The 26,236-nt window shown below is 34.3% G+C and overlaps 6 protein-coding genes across 27 annotated transcripts in view; 4 read left to right on the top strand and 2 right to left on the bottom strand.

The window, feature by feature from the left end:
- LOC117231757 (probable Ras GTPase-activating protein) overlaps positions 1 to 8,690 on the top strand; it is a 252,226-nt gene extending 243,536 nt beyond the window's left edge. For 18 of the 20 annotated variants that reach the window (XM_033490770.1, XM_033491375.1, XM_033491456.1 and 15 more), the window contains 6 exons: positions 296 to 628; positions 1,099 to 1,503; positions 2,291 to 2,457; positions 2,535 to 4,148; positions 4,836 to 4,960; positions 7,591 to 8,690. In XM_033490770.1, the coding sequence (XP_033346661.1) occupies positions 296 to 628; positions 1,099 to 1,503; positions 2,291 to 2,457; positions 2,535 to 4,148; positions 4,836 to 4,960; positions 7,591 to 7,858 (2,912 nt within the window). In that variant the 3' untranslated portion in view covers positions 7,859 to 8,690. The remainder of the gene's footprint in view (positions 1 to 295; positions 629 to 1,098; positions 1,504 to 2,290; positions 2,458 to 2,534; positions 4,149 to 4,835; positions 4,961 to 7,590) is intronic. The other 2 variants (XM_033491214.1, XM_033490959.1) reach the window with 2 other exon arrangements.
- A 4,521-nt stretch (positions 8,691 to 13,211) lies between these two features.
- Positions 13,212 to 15,245, top strand: LOC117233085 (histone-lysine N-methyltransferase SMYD3). Its single transcript, XM_033493063.1, has 6 exons — positions 13,212 to 13,519; positions 13,626 to 13,867; positions 13,950 to 14,251; positions 14,357 to 14,636; positions 14,721 to 14,883; positions 14,951 to 15,245. The coding sequence occupies exons 1-6, from the start codon at positions 13,404 to 13,406 to the stop codon at positions 15,165 to 15,167; spliced, it is 1,320 nt and encodes a 439-aa protein (XP_033348954.1). The 5' UTR covers positions 13,212 to 13,403; the 3' UTR covers positions 15,168 to 15,245.
- Positions 15,246 to 15,348: 103 nt separating this feature from the next.
- On the top strand, positions 15,349 to 19,098 carry LOC117232750 (rab-like protein 6). Of its 2 annotated transcripts, XM_033492398.1 has the most exons (6): positions 15,349 to 15,623; positions 16,058 to 16,254; positions 16,322 to 16,806; positions 16,893 to 17,674; positions 17,772 to 18,273; positions 18,353 to 19,098. In XM_033492398.1, the coding sequence occupies exons 2-6, from the start codon at positions 16,128 to 16,130 to the stop codon at positions 18,551 to 18,553; spliced, it is 2,097 nt and encodes a 698-aa protein (XP_033348289.1). In that variant the 5' UTR covers positions 15,349 to 15,623; positions 16,058 to 16,127; the 3' UTR covers positions 18,554 to 19,098. The 2 variants fall into 2 exon arrangements, with proteins under 2 accessions (XP_033348289.1, XP_033348376.1); XM_033492485.1 differs by lacking the exons at positions 15,349 to 15,623; positions 16,058 to 16,254 and having other exon boundaries at positions 16,322 to 16,428; positions 16,499 to 16,806.
- Positions 19,099 to 19,210: 112 nt separating this feature from the next.
- LOC117233336 lies at positions 19,211 to 21,702 on the top strand. Its single transcript, XM_033493572.1, has 5 exons — positions 19,211 to 19,490; positions 20,053 to 20,526; positions 20,614 to 20,702; positions 20,781 to 21,002; positions 21,099 to 21,702. The coding sequence occupies exons 1-5, from the start codon at positions 19,368 to 19,370 to the stop codon at positions 21,310 to 21,312; spliced, it is 1,122 nt and encodes a 373-aa protein (XP_033349463.1). The 5' UTR covers positions 19,211 to 19,367; the 3' UTR covers positions 21,313 to 21,702.
- Positions 21,703 to 21,720: 18 nt separating this feature from the next.
- On the bottom strand, positions 21,721 to 23,149 carry LOC117233503 (DNA-directed RNA polymerase II subunit RPB7). 2 transcript variants are annotated; one of them, XM_033493980.1, is made up of 8 exons: positions 23,043 to 23,149; positions 22,769 to 22,878; positions 22,530 to 22,689; positions 22,403 to 22,453; positions 22,271 to 22,336; positions 22,134 to 22,205; positions 22,021 to 22,054; positions 21,721 to 21,945 (listed from the first exon to the last, which is right to left on the bottom strand). In XM_033493980.1, exons 1-8 carry the CDS (start codon positions 23,130 to 23,132, stop codon positions 21,929 to 21,931), a joined length of 600 nt encoding a protein of 199 aa, XP_033349871.1. In that variant the 5' UTR covers positions 23,133 to 23,149; the 3' UTR covers positions 21,721 to 21,928. The 2 variants fall into 2 exon arrangements, with proteins under 2 accessions (XP_033349871.1, XP_033349787.1); XM_033493896.1 differs by having other exon boundaries at positions 21,721 to 22,054.
- LOC117233961 lies at positions 22,277 to 26,201 on the bottom strand. Its single transcript, XM_033494745.1, has 10 exons — positions 25,933 to 26,201; positions 25,622 to 25,862; positions 25,065 to 25,529; positions 24,414 to 24,623; positions 24,100 to 24,344; positions 23,043 to 24,010; positions 22,769 to 22,878; positions 22,530 to 22,689; positions 22,403 to 22,453; positions 22,277 to 22,336 (listed from the first exon to the last, which is right to left on the bottom strand). The coding sequence occupies exons 1-6, from the start codon at positions 26,067 to 26,069 to the stop codon at positions 23,443 to 23,445; spliced, it is 1,866 nt and encodes a 621-aa protein (XP_033350636.1). The 5' UTR covers positions 26,070 to 26,201; the 3' UTR covers positions 22,277 to 22,336; positions 22,403 to 22,453; positions 22,530 to 22,689; positions 22,769 to 22,878; positions 23,043 to 23,442.
- Positions 26,202 to 26,236: the final 35 nt, after the last annotated feature.

Raw genomic sequence — 26,236 nt, forward strand, 5'->3', positions numbered from 1 at the left:
TGACAAACTTAATAATTGGCAGAAATCGAGAAACAAATTAAGTTTCTTGCCAACAGTTTTCTTTGGATGTTTTTAACGGCTCGTGTAATTCAAAGAGAATTTGTCAAATCCAATACATGCAATTCCTCAAAATTTATTATAAATGAAAATTGAATGAAGTTTTACTTTGAATTGAATTAATTTCTGTTATTTCTCTCTCTCTCTCTCTTTTCTCTCTCTCCGATAACTCAAATCCATCTTCGATAAAATGAAACGTACTCTGAATATTCCTGAAAATGCTTGAAATTTTGCCCAGGTTCCGTGAGTATACCGGTGCACAACGTCACCTCTCGTTATCTAACAGAGAAATGGTACACCGTCGTTGGTGATAAAGGTCCTTTGAAGGAGCCTCCAGCTTTGAGGGTGAAATGTCGTTTCCAATCTGTGGACATACTGCCGGTTCAAATATACCAAGAGTTCCTGGAGTATTTGAAGACAGATTATGCGTCCTTGTGCGAGAAATTGGAGCCAGTGATCGGTGTCAAAGCGAAAGAGGACATCGCCACGGCTTTAGTAGCCGTCATGCAGCGCGAAAAGAAAGCGCCTCAATTTCTCGCCGACTTGGTGATGATGGATATACACAGAATAGGTGAGTCATGCTGATCTTCAGTACGGCTGAGAAGCAAGAATTTATCGATTGTTTCGTAAAATTGAAATATATAATGAAAATTCACTTGTTCGCTTCTTCATGACGTTGTAGTTATATCGTAGTGTACACACACACACATATATATATACGTACGTATGTATGCATGTATAGGAAATCAGTATGATAAATATGAAAGATTTCTGGTTCGATAGCTTATCTTATAAGGATCAACGAAAACAGCTCTTCCGAACCTAAAAAAAGAACAAAACGCACCTGTAAAAAGAAAAGTATCTTCGGACAACCATCGGGATATTAGAAACCATTTGGCAGAATCTTCTCTTTAAAATCTTTTCTTTCCTGCAAAATATGACACTCCCCTGGCAAGATTGATCTCGCCTAAAGAGTTAAAGGAGTCAAAGTTGCTGCAGTAAATATTCGTGCGTTTATTAACGAAAAATATCGAATTTCAGACGACGAGAGGCTCACGTTTCGAGGAAATTCTTTAGCCACGAAGGCGATGGAGGCCTACCTGAAGTTGACGGGTGACAGGTATCTCCAGGAGACCTTGGGGGCTGTCGTAAGAGGAGCGGTGGAGGGTGGCGACTGCGAGGTGGATCCACTGAAGGTCGCCTCGGTGGCAGCCCTTCACAAGCAGCAGCAGAATCTACGGAACGCCGTGGAGCTCGCCTGGAGTAGGATATTGGCTAGCCACGCTCACTTTCCTCTCGAATTACGCGAGTGCTTCCGTATATTCCGCGAACGCTTGGCTGACATGGGCCGTGAGGACATCGCCGACAATCTGATCTCTGCGTCTATATTCCTCAGATTCCTCTGCCCAGCCATTCTGAGCCCGTCCCTCTTCAACATTACTCACGGTAAGTCGAAAGCTCAAAATATTACGTTGTCTTGCTCGGTCTATGTACCTCGTCCGTTATTAGCGATTGAAACTTAAATCTTTGAGACTACGAGGTTGTTCCACGATTGTTGTAACTAGTATCAAAGAGCTATTTGTTTCAAGTTTCAAGAAATCAAGCCGGTGGTAGTGAACAAAAGTGGAATTAAGCAGAATGCGATGTATGTAGTTGACTCTCGCTAGCAGACCACGACGTTGTATATAACGCCGCAACGATAACACCGTGCCGATATATTTGATTTATCAACAATGCATATCTCGGCCCTATACCAGGAAGTTGCACTGTGTAAGCCGCGATATTAGCGACACTGCCTTTGAGTAAAAAGGCACTCTGTATTTAGTCTAGAGTCTGGAATGCACGTAAAAAGTGGCACGCGTACGTGAATCCTTTAAAAGCGCACCTGATTGAGAAGAGACGATTATCGTCGTCGTCGTCGTCGTCAGAGAGTAGCCAGAGAATCGTCCGTTGAATTAAAATAATATCATTTTTTCGATATCAGATTTCATCGTTTGATAGATTTGATTGAAGTTTCAAGCGCTTTTTTCTTCTCCATAATTTACTCTTCTTCTACTTTCCGAAAAGATCGATATAAAGATCCGAAAGTAAAACAAGTATAATAGTTTCGTCGTCTCTGGTGGTAAATTTAAAAGACGAACTGTATCGAGTGTATGTAGCCAGGCAGTATTTTTAAATAATTTTAAATAAAATGTTTGAAGACGTTAAAACAGAAGTAAAGTGTTTTTTTTAGAATATCCAAATGAAAAGGCAGCGAGGAATCTCACTCTCGTGGCGAAAACGCTTCAAACTCTGGCAAACTTCACGAGATTCCAAGGAAAAGAAAACTTCATGGAATTCATGAACGATCTCCTGGAGCGAGAAGCTCCATCCATGAAGAACTTTCTTCAGTTAATCAGTGTACGCGATAATTCTTTATTTTTTATCACGAAACTATGAAACTCGTGACTTATCGAGGTTAAAAATGTTTTTTACAGAGCCCTTTGCCAAAGGATGCTCCGGCCAATAACTCGTTGGAATTCGACGGGTATATCGACTTGGGCAAACAACTGTCTCTGCTGCATGCGCTTTTACGCGAAAGTTTGGTCACGATATCTTCGTTTTCCTCGTCACTGCCGCCATCGAGACTACCAGAGATCCTCGAGAGGATCTCTATAGCTTTAGATCAGTCGGGTCCAAATCCAGTGCCCGTTTCTCACCGCTATCCAAATTTACAAAACAACATCTTCCGCTATAACGACCCCACGATAGCAAACAGCAATACCAACTTGTCTGTATCAGCAACGTCGACATTGAGCAATCACAGTACGCTAAATGGAACAATCAGAGATAGCAACGAAGTGTTGCAATCGAACACACTAAGCCACAACAGTTCTCGCAGCCCTAACGTAACCAGAGCAGCCACTCTGCCGCGTAATGCATACATGCCGACCAATGGAAAGCTGCAGCTACAAATTACTACGGACGATTATCCGCTGGAGTCGCCAGCTTTTGTGTCACGTTCGCCCACACCCATAGTAAGACAACACAGACCGTTAGGGTCGAGTAGGGCGGGCGCGGGATACAGACTGACCGCTAGTGCGAGTCTGGCGAACGTGAATCATTGCCAGACACATCCCGCCAGTCCTACGAGATCAGAGAGTCACAGCAATCTGAAGGATTCCAACTACAACATCACTACGTCGCAGATCAACCAATCGAATAATTGCACAATTATGTCCCAGCAACAACAGCAGCAGAACCACAGACACAACATATCGCGGTTGCAAAACCTAGACATCCATGACAGAGAAGATAATTATAACCATAATAATTACAACGTCTCGAGATCAACCAGTAGGAACCACTGTAACAAGGAGGATAACGTGAACCAGATGCAGCACCAAAATTATAACAACGTGTCGAAAACTACGGTAAACGCAAACGTCGTAGTGAATCCTTCGTCGAATCTCACTCTATCGATCAACCATCAACCAAACAACAATTACACCAATAGCAAGAACAACACGACTGCCAACGGTAATTTGGACGAGCTGTCCGATCTATTGAGGTACGCCGACGACGAAGTGTCGGAATCAAAATCACAAAAGGGTTCGCAAATATCGATCTCTCAGTTGAGCAACGTTGCTTCGTCCGGTTACCAAAGCTTCGCTGCTTACAGTCAGAGCTCCAGTCCCGTGGATCTCAGCAGCAACAATGCAAACGCACATATACTCAATGCAGCCCCGCTGGCTTTCGCCAATCCTGTTTACCATATGGAATCGAATCACGGAAGAAACGGCAGGAGAGGCAGCAGTAGTTCCGAGGAAAGGGATGGAAACGGAGGAGTGGAGGGTGTGAGAGGCGTTGATCTCAGTCCGTCGCCTCCGCCACAGAATAACGTGAGGAATCTACAAAGAAATAATCAGAACCAGTGGAGACAGGCCAACCAGACGCACAGAAATAACTCGGAACAAAACCAGGGTGTCTGTTGCACGAAACTAAGAAGGAGACTATCGCTAGATTCTACGCGAGACCTCTCTGATACCAGCGAAGAGGAGAGCTGCACAACGAGGAGGAGCAAATCTCGCAGTCATCGAAGCATCGATCAGGTAATGGATTTATTACTACTACAATCACGACCAGTACCTACTTGGTTTTTCTGATGGCGAATAAAATTACGGTCAATCGGTTAAAATATGCTATTAATTTCTTTGCGTTTTCGAAAATTTAATAGAAATTTAGATTTTAGATACTTGTTAGAGACTCGTTAAAGTTGGAGCTCTACGTGTTCGCTTTTCATTACGTACGCCTTATTTTATTTTCGTTACTCACGATACAATAATTAATTAATCTGACTTTATTTGCAAGGACGGGAATGATCGTGAAATAGCATTTGTCGAAGTAATCGTTCTATAAATTCTAAGTTCTATATAAATTTAAAAACCATTCGTACAATTCAATTTATCCGTCATCCGCAAAACCGAAGGAAAGAATAAAATCTCTTCGACTTTCAGCAGTGATCGAGGCAAAGGAACCGTAATAATTCGATTTCCATAGAACTTGTCTTACGAGATCAAAGAGGAACTTATAATTCTCTCTTAATCCATCGTAACTCGTCCGTGTGTGTATATATACTCGTAGTAACGTATACCTTGTGAATAACAAGTTCCTCTTTTGCCGTGCGAAAGATCGTCACTTTTTGTCTCTGTCTTTTTCTCTCTGACCTGTCGCCTAACGGAACGCCTTTGTAACGTGTATGTCTTGTAACTAACAACGCCACGTCTCTTCGTTTCCAGTACGAAGTGGAAATCGAGAGGTTGCAGAGTAGCGTAGATCGACTGAGGGCCCGGTTAGGCACAACCGAGGATACCGATATAGACGGCGTTGCACCGGATACCAAGATGAAGAGCATCATTTCCAGGTACTTAATCCTCATTAACGCTGCCACTAACCATCGATTGATTATTTGCCTGAATGTAATCACCCCATCACCGTGACGACTACCACGTTTCTCTTACGTTTCACCCTTCGAACCCTTCCGTCTCATCATCAGTCACACGTCGGTTCTCTCTTTTCTTCCTTCCTTTCCTTCGTTCTTCTTCACCGCGATTTTTCTCGTTCGACGTCTTCTCTACGAAGATCGAAAGATATCCGTGAAGAGACTATCGATCGTTTGTTCGATGCTTTCTTCGCGACATCATTTTTGGATACACGATTCTCGGCGAGATCCAACAGCAATCGTGAAACGCGATCTCCGAAGTGGCAGGCAGAGTTGAGTGAAACGTAGCTTAAAAAGGTATAAAAGAACGTGGCTTAACAAATTTAGGAAAGGCTAATATCTGATCGGTACATATTAGATGCAATTTATGAATTCATAAATGCGAATGTTCGTGCGTATTTATAATACGTCGTGTTTAATTTGATGTTTGATTACACAATTTCGTGAAATAGGTATTAAAATATGTACAAAGATTCATTTATGAATCCTTAATTTCTAAAATTAGAATTCCTTAATCAGACACGTTACCAGTTACTGTTCTTTCAACAACTTTGTTCTATGTTCTAATGTTCCTATGTTCTTTTTCTGTGTATATTATCGATTTCATTTACTTCTTCAGTCTTTTATGTGTCCTTTTCTTTTCTTTTGATTCATTTATTTTTGTTTCATTCGTCGTTTAACTTTTATTCTTTGTTCGCGAAATTTTGTACAATTACGATATCTTCAGAATCAACGAAACACGACGCAAGATATATGGTGTTTGGTCTTGATCGCAATGAGTAATTGACACTCAATTCGATCGTTATTTCTACATTTTCTTTTACTTTTACCTTGTAGAAACGCATCTTGGACTCGTGCAACGCAAAATTCAAAGAGCGTATGTACATATTTTGAAAAATATATTTTCTATTTTCTCAAGAAAAAAGATTCCTACGTATATATTGGTAAAATAAAGATAAAGATGTAAACGTAAATTTACAATGTTTTATCGCAAGACGCAAAGTTTATTCAGCTCCGTCTGCCAATGATTTCAAACCGGCCAAAAGAAACTGTTGCTTACAGTTAGATAAAATTCTGTAAATATACGCATAAAGTACAAGAGCCGAGCCAAACGAAGAGTAAAAACGAAGAAACACAATATTGCCTTTTTGCGTAAAAAGTATCGAATAGTAGAAAGAAAGAAAATATTAAAAGAAGGAAACTGTCATCGAGTCGCGTAACTCGAACTCTCTTACTGTTTCTCGAAATAATCTATGTTTAATTGATTGTGTGTTCCTGTGCATTCTATTCCGCTGCATTTGGTATACTCTGGCTTGATCTGGACCTTGGTGTAAGAGTCAATTATATTTCTAAGCTTCTTACATTGTTACATCACATGTTTTTAGCGTTTTTATACTCATATATATATATATGTGCGTGTATATATATATATATATATATATATATCTTGTCCTCTATCTTGGTTTTATTCGACAAAGATACGTGCCAGACTGTTTTTTCTCTGTGCGCATACTGAAAAGCAATTCGATACGGGAATTCTAAGTTTGTTCACCTAATTTTTGTATATATATATAACTATACTCAAAATCACTGTTCGACGGACCAGCATTCTCACCCTGCGTGTTTTATACTTACATCACCGTCCAAAAGACATTCTCTCGGTCAGCCACATGTCAATACTTCATAAAGTTTCTCAATATCAGATACCGACAGCCTCGCACACGCCTCTGATCACCCGTTCGTTCTGTTCCACGCGTGCACGGTTCACTTTTGCAACCACTATGATTTTTGTGTGTCAGCTCTGCGTAGTGCGTTGCAAGGTGCGCGGGAAATGTTCGGAATAGTTGTTCGCGTCGTGCTCTCCTCGACATTTCCTCTCACATTATCGTACTTACACGCACGCGAATTTGACTGTGGCCAATCGCAGAAGCAGACTCCTCGCTTCTTTGATCGAAAAAAGCTCTCTTAACCCACTGCATTATTGATCGTTCTGTTTTTTGGTTGTTCGAGCGTATGATACTTTGCACCAAATATTTTACACTGTTGCTTCCTTTGACTTTCGTTTCCAAACTATTTATCGGTGTTTTCTTTTTACTCGATATGTGCATCGTGGTACGCTTGGATCCTTTTAAGCCTCGCCGTGAAATCTCTCTTAAACCCGATGATTCTTGTTACATTTTACTCGCATCGCTTGCATCGATTAAAATATCAAAATTTTCGACCAAAGATTCCATTGAATAAAAGTGGCAAACGCGAATGCATCGAGAGAGTTCTCGGGTGAAGCTGAATTCCGTGTGTGCTCAGGACCATCGAAGCAACCTCTATTCGTCTATAAGAAGGATCTTCTTAACGAGAGCTTTCGTCTGTACAAGATAAACGTGCAATTTTCCAAATGAAACGTTCGATCTTTACTCCTCTAAAAAGAGGGAAGAAAAGCGATCGGAATATAAGACAGAGATTGCACCATGGTCGAACACGCGAATCTAAATATCCGCGAAACACGTTGACGCGAGCAGAACCGGCTAAAATGATCACCGATTTCATTATTCTAGGTTAATCTCCGTGGAGGAGGAGCTACGGCGCGAACAACAGAAGATGTCGGCTGCGTTGTCGTACAAGCAGCGCGTGATCGACGCGCAAGAGCAACAAATAGCTGCTTTGGACGCCGCGAATTCGCGTCTAATGACGTCAAACACAAAACTGTTGTCCGCATTGAGCACCCTGAAGCAACGATACAAGTCGAGCCAGTCGAGCAACGAGGCGGCTGCGTTACTCCAAAACATCGCTGACATTGGCGAGCTGAAGAGCTCGTCCTGTTAAGAGAAAGAGATAGAAAAGGGAGCAACCGCATGGACACCGTTGATGGGCGTCGGCGTGAGGACCAGCCAGACACCCGGTGAACCGTCGTGAAACACGTACAATCACCAGGCAAAGCAGAAAAACGCGAAGATTGTTTTATCTCTCGCGTTTGACGAATGCTTCTGGATGAGGAGTCTCGAGGATGACTCGATCGATACGATTGCTCGCGTGTAAATGTTCTAGTACGTATTCTAAAGAGGAAATCTCAACGAGGAGCATGCGACTACTCCGAGTCTGACTTTCTCTTTAGTTCGTTCTAGTTTTTGGTGTTTCCTCGTTTAGTAGCGCAACATCAAAAGGAAATACCGTATTGCTGTGGGAAGTTCCACGAGGATACTCTTGCTAGGTTTGACGAAGCTACGCAAGCGGAGAAAGAGCGCAAATTGAAAGAAGAGAGAGAGAGAGAGAGAGAGAAAGAGGGAGAGAGAGAGAGAGAGCGCGAGAGAGCGAAAGAGTGAAAGGCGTGCGAAAATAGAGGCTACCTAGTAAGTAGGCAAATGATTTAAGTAGATAATTTACGTCGAATTTAATGTGACACATAGCATTTAGGATTATTTGTATCGAATCTGGTCGCGAATCACGCGATACCCCGTAGTTCTCGTTTGACAGAAGTCGATGGACCCTTAGCTTTGTATCGCCACGTTTTAACATTAGATTGCTTTACGCAAACCTGTCCCAAGCGACTTTTCTTCGTTAGAATTGAACGAACTGGAAAGTCGATGGCCTTTAAGTTTAAGGAACACGCTGGATTTCCTGGTTGGCGAACAGCAACGAGGTCGATCGACTTGTTTGGCGGTAGATGAAAACGAAAGACAAATGTACACGACGTTTATCTCTTCTTTCGTTTCATTTCCCTTCTGTATTTTCTGAATTCTGTTATTCGTTCTGCATCGTGTATACGTACCTTGACACCCGCACAGCCGCATCCACCGTAAACGCCAGCATGATTTACGAAGAATTGTACCGTGGAATTAACTCCAAGTTATGTTGAAAGATTTGCAAATGTATTTTATGTCTTAATCATCGAAGAAACAATTCTGACGAATATGAGTTCTAAAGTTGCTTGATTTTGAAATATGGTCAGTTTCTCAGGTTTGAAATATTGTTTTACAATATAATCGAATGCCAATGAGATGAAAATTGAAAGAAATTAATGGTTCGCTAACAAAAATACCTTTAAATGTATCACTGGATACACCGATATACACGATTAGTTTTTGTGAATGGAACTTTGGAGAAACGTAACATGAGATACTAGGTGACTTGCGACGTATATGTACTTACTATATTTCGAAGTTTCTTCTTTTATGAAAAATGTGTCCAAATTGACGATTTCTATATATATATATATATATATATATATACATACATATATATATATTTCTAACAAGTCTTACATTTTCATAGAATATGATAATAAATTGACTTTCTCAGATATGTGTTCACAATATTTTTGGACATGTATATTCAAAATGGCTTCCATTCGCATCGCATAAATTAATATACAGTGTGTTGGCTAATTATTTACAATAATTCTATAGTTGAGTCAGTAGTCATATGCACGTAATGACTATATGGCTACTAGAAGTTTTGTGATTTCCAAATATTCTAAATATCATGAAATAGGAAAAAGGAAAGAGGAAAAACTTTCTATATTACGGAAATTTATACTACGGGATCGATATAGGCAGATTGTTGTCGATATAAATGTATGTAACGCGATAAATAGAAATACGTAACAAATTTTAGACAGTTAATACTCGGTACTAGTACTTGGTTCATTTATACCGATTCGACACGTTGGACCTGTGTAGTGTCTTTATACACTAGTAATATTGTTTTCGTAAATATGTTGACCCTTCATAGTTCCACGCATCTGGCTAGTCTACATATCTATATGTCTACATTTTTAAACTTTTATTTACCGATCATTCTGCTGTTATATCCTATTAAACAATCTATCGATAACGATTATCAGCTTTTAAGCCTCGCGTCAAATTAAACGCTCTTATCAACTATAACTCCTTTCTCTTACGAACAAATAATTTGACAAAACATATAAAGTATAACGAAACAAATGATTTGGCAACCTACGTATATTCGTCGGAATTTGTTCCCAAATTTTTAAGCTCAGAATATGCCTGCAAATCGAACAACGAAAGAATAAACGTATATTGTATTATTAACGACGTTTGACACGCCAACATGTAACATCCTCAAGCACACCGAATCGTACTTCAGGACCGTATATATGCGTGCATATTTCTCTAGTTTACCTGCTCGTGTGTCGCGTTCGAGCAGCAAAACGGACGCACGACGTTTTTCTGTTCGTGCGCGATGCATAACGTTTTTTTTATTAAAGACTTCTCTTCCGTCGAACGATGAAGAGAAGGATGAAACAGATAAGAAAAGAAAAAGAAAAGAGAAAGAACATATTATTCGAGCTGTTGAATTTTTCACTATTCCGTGGAAGCTTTTTGTTTGAGCGTTCGATTCGAACATCGATTCTTACTGTAAGCGACAATATAATTTATTTAGTAGTTTCTACCAAAGATGAAGAAGTTTTTATTGTAAAAAGCATCGAGATTTGCGTGTAAGATATTTTCTGTTTTCGTCACTAAGCGTTGCTCGAGCTAACGCTGGTCGATCGCCGATCGGATAAAAAAAGTGCCGGCTGCACGATGTATAAAAAGAGTCCTCTTCCTTGAGAAGATCGTGATTCGAAAAGAGAACAGTCGTGCACCGATATCTCTTAGTCGCGCGAACATTTTGTTATATTCTATATTTTTCTTTGTCTGTGTTTATTTTCTTTTAAGATCAATTATACACAGCAATGCGTCATGCATAACAAATTAGGTACACTATTGATGACAGTCTCGTTTGTTCGCGATCATTAGCAATCATGTATTATTGTTTTACATCACACAACAAGTATATTATCATCGTAGCCATTGTATAGCGAAATGCACGCGTGCTGGATCGAAAGATTTCGAGAGAGAAAGAGGCAGAGTATGCGTGAAAAAATCTAAAAAACGAAGAAAATTTGAATCTGTGTATGCCTGTGTGTATGAAGTATATGAGGAAAAGATTACGATTCAGTCTAATCTCATTTAAAAAAAAAAGTATTATCTCGACAACTTGTATCATAGCTCATTATTCGTCCGTGAGATCATTTTATCTTCTCGCTTTTTGCCAATTATTTTTGTATAGAGATATCTATCTTTCCCCGTTTCTTTCGTTCCCACCATCCACTTTCATCCACTTCTCGTACCTTACTGCCCTCCATTTTTGTTTTGTACTTTCTTTAACCACGACCCTTTTTACGGAGAGGTGATTTTGCCGACGATATTTTCAATCATCGAGTGTTGACACCATGAAATTAATATATTCAACGGTACACCCTTCCTCTTGTTAGACAATGTAATCGACAAACGATAAAGTAATCTATTTAAAAGTGATTTGAGTAGCGTGTACATTGCTAAGTTTTTTGGTATATTCGTTTCTGTAATACATCATCTGTATTTAAGCGTATAGCATCTATTAGTAACAGTACATGAGCAAATAAATATGATTAGGCATATCATGGTCGTTAAATAAATATGTATATATTCCAAACATATTTCTCTTTTTAATAGCAGTTCGATTTATCATTCGATCGTTTGAAAATTAAGGGAAAAAATAAAGAAACGTCCGTATTTAATAATTTTAGTGGGTCTACGCAGCCAGAAAGAGAATAAGAGTGCTCACGCTGATTGTTCTCGTTGTTCTCGAACTAGTACTGCACTATACGGCCAAGTGCTGAAAGATATTTCATCTTAGCATATACAAGAACCTATGAAGTTAGTGATTTGCTCTGTTTGGCTCCACGCTAGCATTTACAAGAAACTATTTATGTAGTTCCACCACAAACGAGATATGCTCGTCTGTGGTTACACTCTACATGAACCTGTTTCATTGTACGATTCTACGGTGAAGTTCATACTTGTCGATCCGAGATAGACAAGTAACTCTACACACAATAGCTTTTGAGACTTAACATTAAATTTACTTTCTTCGTCATAATGTTTTGTTATAATAAAACCTGAATTTCATTTTAATAGTAATTTCAGTACTTGATGGGCTGCGAATAATATTTTTCGCGTGATGCATGTGTTTCGCATGCACGTTCATTTACAAGAGCGATAAAAATAGAAGAACAAATTAGCCATGGACAAGGATAGTTGTTCAGAATCATACCTTCCTCACCGATTTCAATGATTTTTAAATATGTTGTAGAGGGTGTGATTCTGAACAACATTTTTCTATACATATAACCTCCGCTCGGGCCTTGGTTTCCGAGATATTCACAAAATACTGTCGGTATCACGATATCCAGTTGTTCCAGGTTTTTTTGATTAAAAAATTACTGAAAACAAAATTTTGGTATATTAAAAGCACTTAGTGATTTATAGAGCTTAACTCATATTTTCATTATGTTATACTCATTATATATTCCCTTATTTATCGAAATAATTAAATTAAAACTTTCCTGATATTTGAACGCAATAGAAACTAGTAGTTTCTTGACCGCCGTCTTTATGACGTCAACATGTCTAGTACATGGTCGTATATACAGACCTGGACATTTCCACGGTGGGGTAAGGCTCTTACCGACCGGACGATGTTGGTCAATTTGTCTACAGAAAGGCGCCCCGATCTATTTGTTAGGATTCGTTGCACAGCGCGATCTTGTGTCTCCAACAACAAGGGTGACGACAGGACTCTTGTTCGCATACCTCAGGCGTCAAAGACGAAGCAGCGATAGATATAAATGTTCTTAGTAATTATGTCGGTAAAATAGCAAAACGTCGGAGGGCCAACGTCATCTATTTTATAATTCTATAGCTTGTTGGTGATATAATCACTGACGAATTGTCTACAATAATTTCTATGTTCGCCGTAGAAAATCGCAAAGGGCGTAAACTCTGTTTTTTTTTTGACAGGTCGGTATTTCATAACCTAAGATACGAAGTTCTACTTAATGTCATGTCTATCCTATCCTTAGTCAATGGTGTAATATATATTACATCGTAGTCGAGATATGCTTTATATGGCTTTACAAGTCGGTCGCTAGTAGCTATAGAACGCGGCCTGCGTTGCTGCCTTTGGTGATAACAATAACCATGTATACAAATGCACGAGCTCGTTGCAGATTGCAGCTGATTGCAATTGTAGACCACATCGTGACAGGTCTATGATATTTATATTGTTTTGTTTAAAACAAATCAATTAATATTTTTATCAACTCGCTGCAGGCTAATTCTGTGATCGGTCAATGCTCGATCTATCTTATGTATAAATGGACCTTAAATCATAGAGGACATAATAAAATCTGATTTTTTACACGATCGGTATTTCAGATCATGGAACATCAAGTTCTATAAGATGATAGGTCTAATCTGTACCTCGTCTATGGTTATACCTCGTCTTAAATTAAACGTTATTAATAAAAATAACTTTTTTAAAAATGAGCAAAAGTGAAAACTTTATTAAAAAAGGCACCACTATTCTTACCGCCAAACCATTTGCTTATGTCCTTTGTTCAAAATATAAAAATGTCCGGTGTGATTATTGCTTTAAAAGGTTTAATTTACATAATATTTTTATTTGTAATGCAAATTAATAATTAGTTTTCTGATTTGCAGTGTTATAATATAAGTAGAAATTATTTAAATCTTGTCACTTTTAGTGGAAAACTCTTTAGATGTTCTGCCTGTCAGTATGTTTATTATTGTAATCAATCTTGTCAACAAATGTCTTGGCCCATGCATAGTAAAGAATGTGCAAGATTAAAAAAATGTTCACCATGGGGTATATCAAATGTTGCAAGACTAATGGCACGTATAATTATAAAATTAAATCAAGGGGGAGATGAAGAAAGAGGATATTATAATGAAACTAGTTATAGGAAATTTAAGGACTTAATGTCTCGTAAGCCTTTATGTTATATAAGAAAACGAATTACTATTTATATATTTCTACTCAATTGATATTTAAAATACTATCTTATTAGATTGTTCTGAGATAGAAAAGGATGAGAAAAAAATGGAACATTTTGTATGCTTATGCAATGTTTTACATAAATTTCTTGAAGATATGCCTATACCAAGTACTGCAGAATTATTGGGTATTTATGGCAGAATTACTATTAATTCTTTTAGTATATTTAATTCGGATATGAATATTGGTGTTGGTATTTATTTGGGACCTTCTATTCTGGATCATAGTTGCAAACCTAATGCTGTAGCAACCTTTGAGGGAACTACCATAACTGTTAAAGCAATAGAAGATCTTCCTTCTTTAGATTTGTCTCAGGCAAGTCTTTTAACCTTTTTTGCTTCTATAACGTTGTAATAAAATTTTTTTTTGACAACAGACAACCGTTTAAAGTATAATGTAGTTATGACTAAACGTGTATAGATAAGGATACCATACATTGATGTAATTAAAACAACGAGAGATAGACGTGCAGAACTACAAAGTTCGTATTACTTTTGGTGTGACTGTGAAAGATGCGAAAAGCCAGAACCAATGGCAGAAGCAGCAGCATGTCCAAACAAACTTTGTACATATCCTTGTGCCCCGAATGCTGATTTATGTGAAAAGTGTAATACAAAATTCCCAGAAAATTTTAAAGAAATTTTTGATGAAATATCTGAGTTTACTGCATACCATCTAGAAAATATGAAGAATATTGCCTGTATCCTTCTTGTAAATAACAATAGTTATTAGCTATTTATTGATTTAATATAAGATGTAATAAATTCCTTATAAAAGATAGTAGATCTGGACGTAAGCAAAATGTGTCTCTCAAGGCAAGAAGGCATTTTACATCCTCTCAATGTGCAGTATGTACAGACTTTACAAACTGCTTTTGACTCCTCTATAAATTTGCAACATTGGGAAGAAGCTGAATCCTATGCTAAAAAACTTATTAATGGCTATTTGTAAGAAGAGCATCTTTTTGAGTATATTAAATTAATAAATAGAATGTAACTTATTTCCATATTTCAGAACATATTATGGAGAAATTCATCCGTCAACTGGAATACTTTATTTATCAATAGGAAAACTTGAGGTATATTTGAAAAAGTTAAAACAAGCTATCAAAACGTTAAGAAAGGCTAGTTCGATATTAACAATAACACATGGAGCACAACATAGTGTGATAGTAGAAAATTTGAAACCACTTCTTTATCAAGCCACTATAGAAGACTTCAGTGAATCATAACATTTTTTATGTCGATAATTTATAATTGTATATAATATATTAACAATATACAATTTACAATAAATAATTTTAGTATTTAAGAAGATGAAATTAACATTTAATCCTAAGGAAAGATTATATTCTACTCGTATATTTGAGATGTAATAATCAAGTTTTGAAAAGCACCGCTTCCATTAATACCAACTTTACAATACTACTATAGATATTTGCGTAATGTAGAAAGATATGCAAATTATGATAACGATTCTTAAGTATTTACTTTAATAGTGCTTTCCTTGATACTCCTTATAGTATTTAACAATGCTACGAATATAATAAAATAAGTGATTAATTGCCAACATTACGACAAAAAAAAATACATACAGCTGCTAAGTGACAGCTGCCCAAGTTTTATTAGATCTGTTAAGTATTACGAAAAAATTTTTATTTTCCATGGAAAATTCGATATAACATGTGGTAAGCAACTATTTTCACTTGCAAATTTATTACCAAAGCAATTAAAATAACATGTTTACTTCTCTATAATAACTGTAATGTATGCGATGTAGCATGACTGTAGTAAACATCAGATAATATCAATTCATTTAATAAATATTTTTTTTATACTTTTGTTATTTAAATTCACTATTTATACAATACTTTTGATTCCATGGATTTCAAATATAATTCAATTATGGGATATTTTTATATATTGTGTAATGTTTAGACTATTGTTCCATTAAATATTTTCTTTAATTTAAGGCAGCTTATGTTTTATTGTTTCATTTATTTTGTATAAATAATACGTATATAATTCAAGCTTGTGCTTATTTAAATACGTGTTATATTCTCTGTTAAGTCAATTTAAAAATCTATAATCTATATGTATATAGATATATATAATTTTCTAGATATCAGTTATAGGAATAAGGAAAAATCCTTATCTGAACTATCATTAGTGTAGTTAAGAAGAAATATACAATGTTCTCTGCATTTAAAAGACTAGCTGGAAAGTCAGATGGAGTTGGCAATATATCTCCTAGACCAGCTCATCAATCTATGCCAACAACTTTGCAAAGAAAATTTGCTAAAGGTGTACAATATAATAGTAAGTGTAATGAACTGATTTTGAAAAAAGGACAAAATGCTTTAAATGAAAGGAATTTTATTTTTAGTGAAAATTATTATAAAGGGTGACAGAAATGTAGGAAAGACTTGTCTATTTCATAGACTTCAAGGCCAAAAATTTATAGAGGAATATATACCAACGGAGGAAATACAAGTAACCAGTATTCAATGGAATTATAAAGCTACTGATGATATCGTTAAAGTTGAAGTTTGGGATGTTGTAGATAAAGGACGACGTAGAAAAAAGTTAGAAGGTTTAAAAATGGACAATTCGCAATCTGAAAATATTATTGAGGAGCCTGCATTAGATGCAGAATTTCTTGATGTTTATAAAGGGACCAATGGTGTCATTATTATGATGGATATTACAAAATCTTGGACATTTGATTATGTACAAAGAGAACTTCCAAAAATTCCTAACCATATTCCAGTAATTGTTTTAGGGAATCATTGTGATATGTCACATCACAGAACTGTTACATCAGATCATGTAACATACTTTATTGATTCGTTACATGAAAGAACAGCGCAAGTAAATTTATTGATCTTATTAGCTATAAATGACCGGTTGAAAAGCATATTTATAACATATTATTCTACTTTATTTTACTTCTACAGGTCAGGTATGCAGAATCATCTATGAGAAACGGCTTTGGATTAAAACTTTTGCATAAATTCTTTAATCTTCCTTTTCTTCAACTGCAAAGAGAAACATTATTGAAACAGCTTGAAACTAATGAGGAGGAGACACGTTTGACAATACAAGAACTTGATCTCTTTCAAGATAGTGACGATGCCAATTATAACAAATTTTTGGATAATCTTGTTAATAGAAGAAGAGCACTTGCTGATTCTGTCTCTGCCAGTATTCTAGTCCCTAACGTTACATCTTCTTTGAGCAATCATAATATATCTTCCAATGGCAATATAAATGTAAATGCTGAAGTTAAAAGATCAGTATCTATGCCTGGCCCAATAGGAGGTGGAACTCCTATTCCAGTGAAAAATATAGATTTTAAATCAATACCAAAGAAGGAAAATTTTACAAACACTTCTGAAATTCAAGCAGTTCCTATTAAAAATTCACAGATTACATCGGTATTATCTAGTACACAAAATATTTCAAAAACAGATTCTAAAATGGCTGAACTTTTAAGTGAAAATTCTGACAGACGAGATTCAATTAGCAAACCACAATCACTTATGTCAAAAATATTTGGTAATAAAAAGGAAGATGAAATAGATAAAGGAACGCATATTAATAGCCCAAATACAAGTGTACCCTTAACTAGTGTTGAAGATTTTGTACCAGATGATGGATTGTTAGATCGATCATTTTTAGAAGATGGTAGTCAAGTTTCACCACAAAAGGTACAGCATGAGGAGCTAGATTCTGAAAGGTATACTAAGAATATATAAGTAAAAATGAACTTGTAATATGTTATTTATTTTTAATTTTTGTATTTCATATTTTATAATTTTCTATATTCTTAACAGTGATACCGAAACTGCAAATCCCTTGGTTGCCGGATATGAAGATGATTTATCATCAGCTGACGAAGCAACGCCTCCTATTCAACCTAAATTAGCTGAAAATCCATTAAGCAAACAAAAACACAAGCGTGAAACTTTATCGCACGCAGAAATAAATCCGGAAAAGCTGCGACAAATTACGAAACGTGATTCTATCTCATCTATAGACCAAGAATTACAAATATCGAACAATTATGACATAAATGAACAACAAGAGATTAACTCGGATGCATTTGATAGTTGGCTTCGACGTGATTCCAAATGGAGACAAAGTCCCGAGGGTGGTGAAGATGTAAGCAGTAATAGCACCAGAAAAGATAGATTGGAGCTGAGTGACAAAAGTTTAGACGTTAGTGTAACAAGTTCTAATGTGCATTTAGAGTTGCTCGACAATACCAGCGTACGTCATATGAGCTCCGATGGTGGGAGCCCTGTGTTAAAAGAAAAGAAAAAACATAAAGAAAAGGTACGTGTCAGATATAAAACACCTTTAGCGTAATTTCACACTGCTTAATAATATTAATTGCAAAATAAAATGCTTCTAGACGGAAGATAGAGAGAAGAAGAAGAAGAAGAAGTCTAAGGATAAAGAAAAAGATAAAGAAAAAATAGATAAAGCAGAAAAGAAGAAAAAACGTTCGCTACATCGTTCAAGAGATGAAAACAGAGAACGCGATGAACTTGAAGAATTTCTCAATGGTTCTGTAACTAGAATTGATGTTGATGTTGCCTATGAAGCGATATAGTGTTTTTTATGTAACATTTAATCTACCTTTTAATTAGTAACGCTGCCTTCTAATAACGCGCATAAAACATCATGTAATGTTGAATTATTAATATAAATTTTATATTTACAAATATCTTTCAAGCAAATAATATATGATGTAAAGATTTTGTTACTGTTCTTTATATGATAAAATAACGTTATAGATTGTAACAAAATATTTCTAACGAACCTTTTATAGTTTTGAACGTTCGATAAATTAGCATTCTGCGAATATCTAACACGCACGAATGTATTTTTGTACAGTTAAATGCAACATATCGAAATTATTTATTTTAATATATTACATTTTTATCAACGATATATTTTTCAATGTTATGTTGGAAAATAATTTGAGTGCAATATGTTAACTCTTCTTTAAAATGAAAAGAATTGCATTCAATTAATGTTGTAATTGTACCATTACCACTATTTTTTAACCTCATATATCATAGCGCAATATGTCATCGATGCAGCTTCATGTTAATAAATGTACATAAATAAACAAAAAGTTATCATATGATTTTATAACTTACTTTTCACTTAAGATATGTCTGAACGTGCTGTATTAAAATTTCAATTAAAATTTCAAATTTCCCACTAAACACAAACGCCATCTTTCAAATTTCAAACATTTGTTAAAAGTGCTTGGAAATTGTAAAGGAACATGTGTGAATATGCCGGAGGCTGTCTATAACATGAAACTAAGGTCATGCCAACAATTCTGTTTTATATTACATTATATGTGTAATTAAGCAACATTGTATACAAATCAGTGAAACAAAAGATCCAGAAAAATGTCATTTTATTTACGTCCTATTTCAAATAAATTTACATCTTTTGTTAATGTACGAAAACAAGCAACTGATATCAACTATCAGTTATTAAATAATATTAAATCCTCTTTGTTTTTGGATGAAGTAAGTTATGGTTATACTAATAATTTTCGTACAATAATCGTTAATCGTTTATATTTATATGACATTTTTAATTGTCATCATATAAGACCTCCGTTTCAAGAACTCGTATTATTGCGTAGAATAACTTAACCTCAATATACTTATGTAATAATCATTTTTTCATAATAATTTATTGATGTTTTATCGTTCTCACAAAGGCATTATTAACGATTAAGTCATTTAATATTTTTCGTCGTTTTCCTGTTGTTTCGATATGTTAGTATTACATAAATTTTTGAGATTTTGGAAAATATTAATTGGTAGAATTGTTAAAATGAATAGACATTGTATTGAATTTTGTTAATATATACTAACACAGTATGGAAATTCATAGCCTTCTTATTAAAAACTTTAACAGCTTGTAAGTGACAAAAGCTATGTATTAGTAAGTGGTTGTTTATTTCTGTATATCTCTCTTTTATGTGTTACTTAATTTATAATTTTACTATGATTTTTCTATTCAAATATTTTTGAAGCAAAATTTTGATAAAAAATAGATATTCAATAACTGACTTAATTATAGTTTTTAGATACGCAAGGAAGCTCAGTAATAAATGACAGAGAAAAACATTTGAATTCGACAGTTCATTTAAGTCAAAATGAACCAGCTGTTTTTGATGCTAATATCGAGGGTCATAAAAACAAAAAATATAATTGGACTAAACAGAGAATTATTAAGTTACATAAACAAAAACAAATGAATACTCAAATGCAATGTGTTATCGATTTAGATTTAGACATGACATTATTAAAGAACAATGCACAATGGGAAAAATCGTTCTTGAATTTAAGAAATAAAAGTTTTTATTTACCATATACAAAGATGGTAATGACTAAGAGGATATCTGATAATGTCTTACTTAGCTCTCAAAAGGATGGGATACTTTACGCAGAATCTGCTCCTAATGTGCGTAGTGTAAATGAGATGCAAGCTTCTGAGGATCGTAATCCAATTGAATCAAATTTACAAAATGTGTTTGATATTCTTCGTAAGGATGTATGTTTCTCTTTTGTGCAAAGAAATTATTCTAAATTGCATAAAACTTGATGAAATTTTATAAATATTAACATCTATTTCTTTCAGTTGCCACTTCTATTTGTTAAACAATTGGATTATGAAATCTATACAAAGGATTTAGTTTTTGTCAACAATATTAGAGGAACAACAAGTGTGTAAGTGCATAATGTAAAATATTTTTATTATTAATGTTCTCAAAATAAATAATACATATATTTAAAAATGTTTTACAGTGGTATCCAGCATTATTTTAAGCAAATAGCGTTCTTAAAAATAATAGGCCATTTAAAGTATGCTTTTGTTAAGTTCGAGGTTTTAAAAATGACTATGCACCCTGAGGATAACAGTATTAAAGTTCGTTGGCGTATAGTAGGTATTTCTGGTACACGTGTATTTCTTACATTTTGGAAAATTAAAATGTGGAATTCAAAAGAACAAGCAGAGAATACACCATCGTAAGTCATTTTTGTAATTCTTCTACAATTGTTTTTTATAATCCTGTTTAAATTTATATTTATCTATATTTATATCATTTATATTTTTACCAACAGGTGGTATGATGGTTTTTCGACTTTTTATGTTAATAATGATGGGAAGGTATTTAAGCACGTCGTCGATAAAACAATGCCTGATCAAAATGTAACAGAAAAATTTAAGTCACCCATTGACGCAAAACTTGCATTATTTGTTGCTTTATCAGGTTTAGATACGCATTTTACTCAATTTTGCTTAAAAAGATATACTAAACTGCTTCGAATAAAATAAAACAGTTATTACAATTTTTTAAATTATTGCAGCATGTAAAAGAAATAAATGATGAAGTTACATAATTAATATATTGTTTAAATTTATGTAATTATAGTTAATAGTCATGTTAAAAAATGTTCCTTTTTAATACCTTCGAATAAATTAAAATAATATAGTTGAAAAAAGCTTACGAGTAGATTAAATTATATTGATTAATATCATTAAAGCTATATAGATACGCAAGTGACAGAATTTTGTATGTGATATAATTTATATGGTGAATATATATAATTTTACTTAAATATTATGCATTAGTATTTTACCGCATTGTTGTAATAAGTGATTGTTAACAAAGAAAAAGATATGTTTTGTTTTAAATACAGTTTTTGATACTGTTGTGACGTATTATTTTACAATCTCAAATTTATAATAAATAAGATATTTATTCGTGATCAAGTAGATGCATGTTTACTGACGCATATATTTAAACAATATAGAATTTAAAAGGTAGTATAATAAATTAAATAAATATTCCCTACTTTATATGGTATATAAAAGTTATTATTTTATAATAAAATATTACTTTAATTTATATGCAAAGCTTACATTAGAACAATCTATGTGTTGATTGCATTCAATTACACACAAGTCCTATAAAAGAAAACATGTGTTATGAAAATGAATAATATTGTAAGAAATCACTAGGCTGATAAAACAAATATTTACCCAGATAATCATCCATCAATGTTCCAATAGCAAACTAAAATATATATAACATTAGCATTTTAACATGTAATAAAAGATATTAAGACGAAGTATTATATGTTATGAATACTAACAATTCCTGTTGCATCGACTCTTGTGCCCACAATTTTTAACCTTATCTCATCATCTGGTTGAATAATTACATCCTGGAATTTATGAATACAATTTTTAAGTTATACTTTTTTATTGTATACATCTTTTAAATACCTACCTCTTCTTTAGATTTGTAGCACGGTGGATTTATATTTGGACAAAACTGCATATCTGCTGGAATTGACTGCAAAAAGATTTAGTTATTTGCAAAATACAATCAGAATTATAAGATACATAAAAATAATCTTACATGGTGCGATATAAAACATGAAAGTGGCCCTATCTCAGCAAACATTCCAACCTAACAAAAACATAGAGGATATATAATCTTTTAAATTATACTTTCATAGAAATTTAGAACTGCACTTAATGTTTACCTTGTTTACTTGTGTTACTATAGCATCTAATACTTCTCCTTTAAATGGTCTGAATACAATGGCCTTGTATTTAACAGGATACACAACAAAACCTTGTCCTGGCTGTATGATCCCTGCACCAATGTTATCTATTGTTGTTACAGCAACTACGAAACCATATCTGAGATACCAAGAATTATTATACATAATTACTTAGAATAAATATATGCATACTACTTCAATCATAGTTTTAAACTTACTTTCCCGTACAGGTGCCTTCTACTTCAGTATACAGTTTTTGTTTCACTGTATCTAATAATTGAGGTCCAAAGTATCTAGGGTGTAATAAAATTTCGTGTTCTAACGATATCTGTAGAAATAAATTATTGAAGAAATAAATAAATAAATTGAGTAGTCGAAATAAATTATTCGCACAATATTTTATTTTAACAGACATTTTAAAATTAATATTTATTCAGGTTTTTATGATTTTTAAGTTATATGTATTTTATATTTTATATTAAAACAACTTACGTGATAAAACATGTTTATACCAGGTCCCCCCAAACGTTTGTATACGGAATATAACGGCCATTTACACAAATAAATAATTCCTCCAAACATAACCTCACATTTCGTATGTTTCGCGCAAAGGCCGTCAGATCTGGCTCTATAATTATAAATTAACAGTTTCGAATCTTTTAACTTTATACCGGACAATTATTTTGGTAAAATTAGGTAGAAGTATGCATTTTATAAGAGAAAAAACGTAACATTGATATTTAATGCAGAAAATAATTTATTCTCATGTATTTTATAGATAAATACGATTCTCAAAGAAACAAAATTTCTGATATAAAATATTGCATTAATTTATCTAATATTCGTTTCACAAGCTTTCGTACTAATTTACAATTTACATAAGAAAATAAAATTATTGATTATCATCATCTACAAAATTTAATTTTCGTTTAATTTCTAAAGCTAATTTATATCCAAGTTCTGGTCGGCGATCTTTTCCTTCGACCATTGCTTTCACTTGACTTGAATTTACAATTACGCCATTATCAGCTATAACAGTAGCTTTAGTTTTTTCAATGTCAACAAGGTCTACTCCTCGACTACAGTCATCGATGAGAATAGTCCGATAACCGTTTGTAAGTGCATCTACTGCAGTAGCCCCGACGCAAACATCATAGGCTAATCCACAGATATATATATCTGTCGCGCCCTTTTCTTGTAATTGTGAAGATAGACTTGTTTCCATCATCTTTTTATTATCCCAGAAAACGGAATATGAGTCTACTTCTGGATTAGTTCCTTTGTATATCTTAATTGCATTGTCTACAATTTTCAGATCTTTATGAAGTTCAGCACCCCAAGAGTCTTGAATGCAATGACGCGGCCAAAGTCGTTGCTTTAACAATGGCGGACCTCTGAATGTTATAGTATCATAAACTTGTGCTGCTTCTTTCGAGATTCCGCTACTAGGGTCAACATCTCTGTAAAAAATATAAAATATTCAATTTGTAAATTACGTTGAAAACATAAATCTATTAACTTAAAATCAAAATCGATCTAGATTAATTACCTTAGATGTAAATTGTCAATAAAAGATACGTGATCCATAGGGTGCCAATCAAGAGAATAAAACACTGCATCAAATTGTACAATTTCTAATAAACGATTAATTGGTTCAATTACTTCTGAACCATCATGCTGGGCAGCACATTGCTTAATATTTAGGGAACCTGTTATGAAATCGTTTTGTACATCCACAATTAAAAAGGCGCTCTTTGGACGAGTGCATGTTTTAATCCATCGATTCCAGCATATCTAAGATAACATAAACTAAATGACTTGATAATCATTTCAACAATATAATATTTACAAATGTATAAATACCTCAAATTCTTCTCTGTCAATTTTTCCATCTCCGTTCAAGTCAAATATAGAATACATTTCCTTCAATTGATTTTCATCGACGTTGTAAATTTTCCCACGATCATTACGAAATAGTGCACGACAAATGAATTCAAATTCCGTAATCGACAAATATCCATCTCCATCTTTATCAAATGCAGTAAAACATGCATCCATGTTCCTTTGATGTGACTTCTTGCGTCTATGTTATTTGTTTAATCAATAACCGCATTAGCAATGTGCGATTACATTATATATCATTTTTCAAGTCTCTTTAAGGCTGCAGTAAGTTATAAAACTCTTGCAATATATGTGTCGCACATGCATATCATTTTAATTACACTGCAGTGTTTTGTTTATATATTTGCATTACTATTTGTATACTAATAATATAGCATTATCAACATCAAATATCATTTAATAGTGCCGAAATAGCAAATAATTTGATATAAGGAAATAAGATAAATAAAGTTTAACCTTTTAAATTTTCTTATTGCTTTATTTTACATAAAAAATTTATGATAAAGTATAAATTTTTTTCATTTGTCTATGTACTTATCTGTACAAGATCGGAACAAAATATTATTGTTGTGTTAGTCTTTGATGAGTTAGTAGCGACACATCAATTATTACCTCTGGTTCCAGCAATTCATTTACCTTATATTTCATAGATTCTTCATAAGCGTATGTAACAGATGTATCTGTAAGTTGGATATTACATTGTGCTAAGATTAAAATACAATTACGTAATCGTGCGCAAACTTCGCGGTTTATTTGAGGAATCCTTGACAAATCCTGCGTGAAACCACCTTCTGATCTATCAGTATCTTTCTTACTAGCTCCAATCCATATATAACCATTATTTCCTAATATTAGGCTCGCACCATTTGCCAAATTGTGAAAATGGGTTTTCTTTCTTTTTATAAGAGCCGGTGATACTTTCAACATTATACCCTGAGACAATTTACCATACTTTAAGACCCTAGTGTGCAATGAGAGCGAACCATCAACAAAAGTACTTTGTACTTCTGCACAAATTAAATCTCCTTCCTGGAGATATCTTCTCATAGTTTGTTCATCTTCTGCAGATCTTCTCCTCTACAAATTATATACAAGATAGCATTGCCTTGAAACTTATAAACAACTTAACATACGTAAACTATACGAGAAATTATATTATTATATCGCACCAATTCACCACCAGGTAAATTAACACTAGACAGTAATAATACAGAGTCAAGTTTGGAATTTGTGTCAACTTTCCATCGCTTCTGTTGTACCTCGGTTATACGACCGACAACTACATCTCCTATTTCACCCTGATAACGTGCTTTCAAAGGTCTTATCGAAATAAGTTTATTTACTTTTTCTAAAACGCCAGCTACAGATGCGCGTAATGTGTTTTCATCATCCACGTATGTCCCATGTCCTCTAACAAAATTGACATGGCGAATGAATCTTTTTCTTTCTTTCTTACATTAATAAAATTTACGGTATTTACCTTAAAAAGTCAGGCTGACTAGAAATCTCCTCTCCTGGTGTATATATTCGAGGTTGTATGTCTTCATTCTTTATTATATTTAAATCGACTCTATTTACTGCCAAACGTACATTAATAGGTGGATATTCTTCCATCATAGATGTCTGTAATCGTTTTTATACTGTACATATATGATAATTAATATCTGCATAAGTATGTTGTATCTTATTTAGTATTACGTTGTAACGATAATATTTGAGGTTATGTGAAATACGACGAAAGATGTGAAGTACACACGTATAATATTGCAAAAAATTGCTGTCTG

Source organism: Bombus vosnesenskii, unplaced genomic scaffold, assembly GCF_011952255.1.
Source record: "Bombus vosnesenskii isolate JDL3184/JDL3185 unplaced genomic scaffold, Bvos_JDL3184-5_v1.1 scf7180000013262, whole genome shotgun sequence".
Taxonomy (NCBI): Eukaryota; Metazoa; Arthropoda; class Insecta; order Hymenoptera; family Apidae; genus Bombus; species Bombus vosnesenskii.